The sequence below is a fragment of the Corvus brachyrhynchos genome, unplaced genomic scaffold (genome assembly GCF_000691975.1).
Source record: "Corvus brachyrhynchos isolate BGI_N302 unplaced genomic scaffold, ASM69197v1 scaffold65, whole genome shotgun sequence".
Lineage (NCBI taxonomy): Eukaryota > Metazoa > Chordata > Aves > Passeriformes > Corvidae > Corvus > Corvus brachyrhynchos.
Window position 1 is genome coordinate 2,046,422 of NW_008238365.1, and position 3,628 is coordinate 2,050,049.

The window sequence follows — 3,628 nt, forward strand, 5'->3', positions numbered from 1 at the left end:
AAGCAGAAAAACACACCCCGGAGCCAGTGAGAAGAGGCAGGAAAAGTAGGAAAACCTGCTTTGCAAAAAGCTTTTTTTTCCACACTTAAAGCTGTAAAAATATCGATTTAACTCAGAAAAAAGCCACAAAACTCAACAACTGAGCTGCCTGGGCAGTCACCCTCCTCATCCTCACCCCCTTCAACACCTCTGTGTTTAATTCCTGACCTGACAACGAAGTTTTCCAGCTGGATTTTTAGTTCCAAGTCAGGGGGAAGCCATCCAAGAAGCCTCTCCCATGGCTAAACTCGTTTTCCCACTCAACCTGGCACATGGAGCTGGACAAGGCACCCACAGCTCCTCCTGGGAGAGAAATCCCCACTCCAAGTGTTTCCTCTGGGAATTTCATCTTTTGAATCATGATTAGGGGAATAAAAACCACCTTCCTGAAGGATTCTCCAAAGCTGCCCCACTCCAGCTCTCCTCAGCTACACCCAGGAGGAGCAAACCTCATCCATCCTGAGACAGATCCATCCCTCAGAAAGAAAAAAAGAGGAGCAGGACACTCACTGGGACGAGGAATTTCTTGACCTCCTCCATGGCGTGGGCCATGAGGGCGTAGGCCTCGCAGGGGGGCCCAAAAACCTCGATGAAAACGTGCAAATCCATGTTGAGATGGGCGTATTTGGGATCTCCCCCTTTGCGGAGCTCTTCCTCCTGCAACAAAGCACAGCACAGGGCTCGAAAATCTATTTGAGAGGCAGAAAAAGCTCTTTTTTGGACCTCTTTTTAGCTCTTTTTCTGAGCCTTGCCAGGGTCTGTAAGGGTATTTTGGATACAGAGTTGGAGAAGAAAAAATCTTTCACCTTTTTGTTGCTGCCTCTTCACGAGGTTTTTTTTTTTGGGGGGGGGGGTTTGGGAAGGGATTTTGGGTACAGAGCATGGATGGGAAGAGTTTTGTAAGAAAAAACCTTCTACCTTTTTATGGCTGGATGTTTTTTTTTTTACTAAATCACCATTTTTAATTGGTGCCAGCCAATTTTTTACCTCAGAATATTGAAATACCCTCTTTTACACCCCTTTGTAGAGCTCCATGCCTCAAACAGCTCCTCTACCTCTGCTCCAAGATCTCTTTAAGATATCTCTGGTTTTTGGACTGTTTTTCAGTTATTTAAGAAGTTACAAACAACCTGGAAGTGTTAAAAAGCTTTTTGTGCTGCTCAAATCAAAGCAGAATTAATTTACAGCTCTGCCTATTCTTAAGCTCAGTTTGGAAAACAAGCAGGAAGAAATAAAAACCATCTTTTTCCCCAGATTTTCATATTTTTTTTTTTGCTGTTAAAAAACCCCTCCTGGCACTCTGTGATTCACCAAAGATTATCAGGAACATGCTGCTCCAACAACTCCACTGAACCAGAAGAATGCAAGGATTTCAGAGGGAGCAGCTAAAAAAGGGGATTTTTATCTTTTGATGGAGGGGGAAAAGATTCCTTTAGCGAATGGTTCTTCAGGGAGGAGCTGGGATTAATTCTTATTTTATCAACTTTGTGGTTCATCTTTTAGAGAAGCTTTTTCTGGGTTGGTTTTTAAGAAAATGCTTGGAGAGCCACTAATTCTCCCACCATAAACAAGGAATTTTGTGGGTGTGTGTTTTCCCTTACCTTGGCTTTATCTCTCATTGAACCCTTCCCCAGCACAGAGATTTTAGCACCAGTTTCTTCCTGAAGTCTTTTAATGGTGTTGCCTTGAGGTCCCAAAATCTTCCCAACGAAGTTGAACTGGAAATGAAGAAAAAAAAAACAAACAAAAATCAGCTCCAGAGCTCAAAAGCTTCAACAAAAATTTTTCTGAATGTTCTGTTGGCTGACAAAAAAACCATTCTCCGTTTTCTCCTCACCTCACCCAAAAAAATGCACAGGAAAATTTGAGTTTCAAAAGGAAAATTAGAGTTTCAAACGGAAAATTAGAGTTTCAAACGGAAAATTTGAGTTTCAAACGGAAAATTTAAGTTTCAAACCCTTCTTTTCATGGAAAAAAAAAGCTCCAGCAGAACAATCAAGCTAAATTTACACCCCTGAACTGTTTAATTCCAACATCTACTCTGCAGCAGCTTCACAGCAAATCTTCAAGGAGTTAAATGAGTTCTTCAATTTAAAACACAAAGCTCCACACGTGGAATTGTCTGTTCCAACAATCACAGATCCCAGCTATGCACAACCCAAGACAATCTAGAAAAATTCAATGTATTAGAAATAAAAACCCTACAGGCCTGCAAAGGAAAAAAAAAACCCAAACCAAATCCCACAGTGGAACACTGGATTAACTCCTGCCACAAAATCCCACCGAAAACAAGCAAATCCCAGAGATTCAGTTGCTCTTTTCTGGCCCTCACCTTGGGGTACTGTTTGACAGGGATCAGAACTCGTTCTTTCAGTTTCATATTCTTGTGGGAAAATAAATCCAGGTAGTTCTCTTCCTCATCCTTCTTTGTTGGCTCCCCCTTCTGAATTTTTTCAATTTCTAAACAAGATAAAAATAGGGCTGCTTTATATTCCTCAAACATTCAGAGATGGAATCATGACAAGGATTGAACCCTACAAATGCCACAAGGAAATTCCTGTGCCTTCCTCTGCCAGCCCCTGAACGCAGCCCCCACCCTAAATCTACAAAGAAACCAGCCCAAACGACGAGAAAATTATAAATTTTTGCTATCATGTGACAGAAATCAGCAGGTTTTTTAGCATCCAACTCGAATTATTGGAAATCTGTCCTTTAATTAGTGGTGGCAACACCTCCTGGCACGACGAGTTTCAGTTAAATTGAAAAGATTCCCAATAAACGCCAGTGTGGTCTGGGTCAGGAAATTCTCCCAGCCTCATTTCATGAAATAAATTCCGATTTAGCACACAAATAATTCCTAACTGGGTTTTTAAACCCTCAGGTGTGCAGCCATAAAAGTGTCACAAGTTCTCAGCAATGCAACTACGAATTTTTTTGGCCCTCAAAATAAGATTTTTGGGTTTCTAATTGCCTGTGGTGAATTAAAAATGAGTTTTAAAACCCCACTGAGGTGGCCTGGCTGCAGGGAAGGAATGCTGCAGCCTGAGGGGAGCTGGGACAGTCCCAATAACCTGCTGGAAGTGGGTCATTAAGGGAAGTTAATTAGGGACTGGTACACAAACACCTCCTCAAAGTTGCCTGGAAATTCAGCTTTCACTGAGAGATGACCCACATGGAGATTGAAAATCCTCTTCCAGGCATTTCTGAGTTATTAATGCATTTTCCTCGTGCAGGAATAACCCCCAGCATTTTCCAGAAGAAATGGAAGCTGCCTGGAATTCCCTTTCCAGAGGTGGCCGGTCACGCACAATCTTTAGTTAAAACCCAACAACTCCATGACAAATTCATCCAAATTTGGAGCCAATCCATTGCTAACAACCCCAAATTCCTGATGAACCTTTGGTCCAACAGAAAAAAACCCCCCCAAACCGCTCACATCATTAATATCCACCCCAAATCCTGAGTTCAGGCTCTTTACCAGGAGAGGAGCACGACCCTTGGCGAAAAACCAAACGGAGCCGTTTCACCAACAAACCCAAGGGCTGCAAATGTAATTCCTGAGCCTTTTCCAGGGCAAAGAGACACTTCC

The 3,628-nt window shown here is 42.4% G+C and overlaps 1 protein-coding gene across 3 annotated transcripts in view; it reads right to left on the reverse strand.

Moving 5' to 3' along the window:
* KHDRBS1 (KH RNA binding domain containing, signal transduction associated 1) overlaps positions 1-2,557 on the reverse strand; it is a 17,205-nt gene extending 14,648 nt beyond the window's left edge. For all 3 annotated transcript variants that reach the window (XR_001862535.1, XR_001862534.1, XM_008635197.2), the window contains exons 1-3: positions 2,372-2,557; positions 1,641-1,757; positions 550-696 (exon numbers count right to left, since the gene is read on the reverse strand). Coding sequence is in view for 1 of the 3 variants with exons in the window: in XM_008635197.2 (XP_008633419.1) it covers positions 550-696; positions 1,641-1,757; positions 2,372-2,542 (435 nt within the window). In the remaining 2 variants the exon portion in view is untranslated. The remainder of the gene's footprint in view (positions 1-549; positions 697-1,640; positions 1,758-2,371) is intronic.
* Between the last annotated feature and the right edge of the window lie 1,071 nt (positions 2,558-3,628).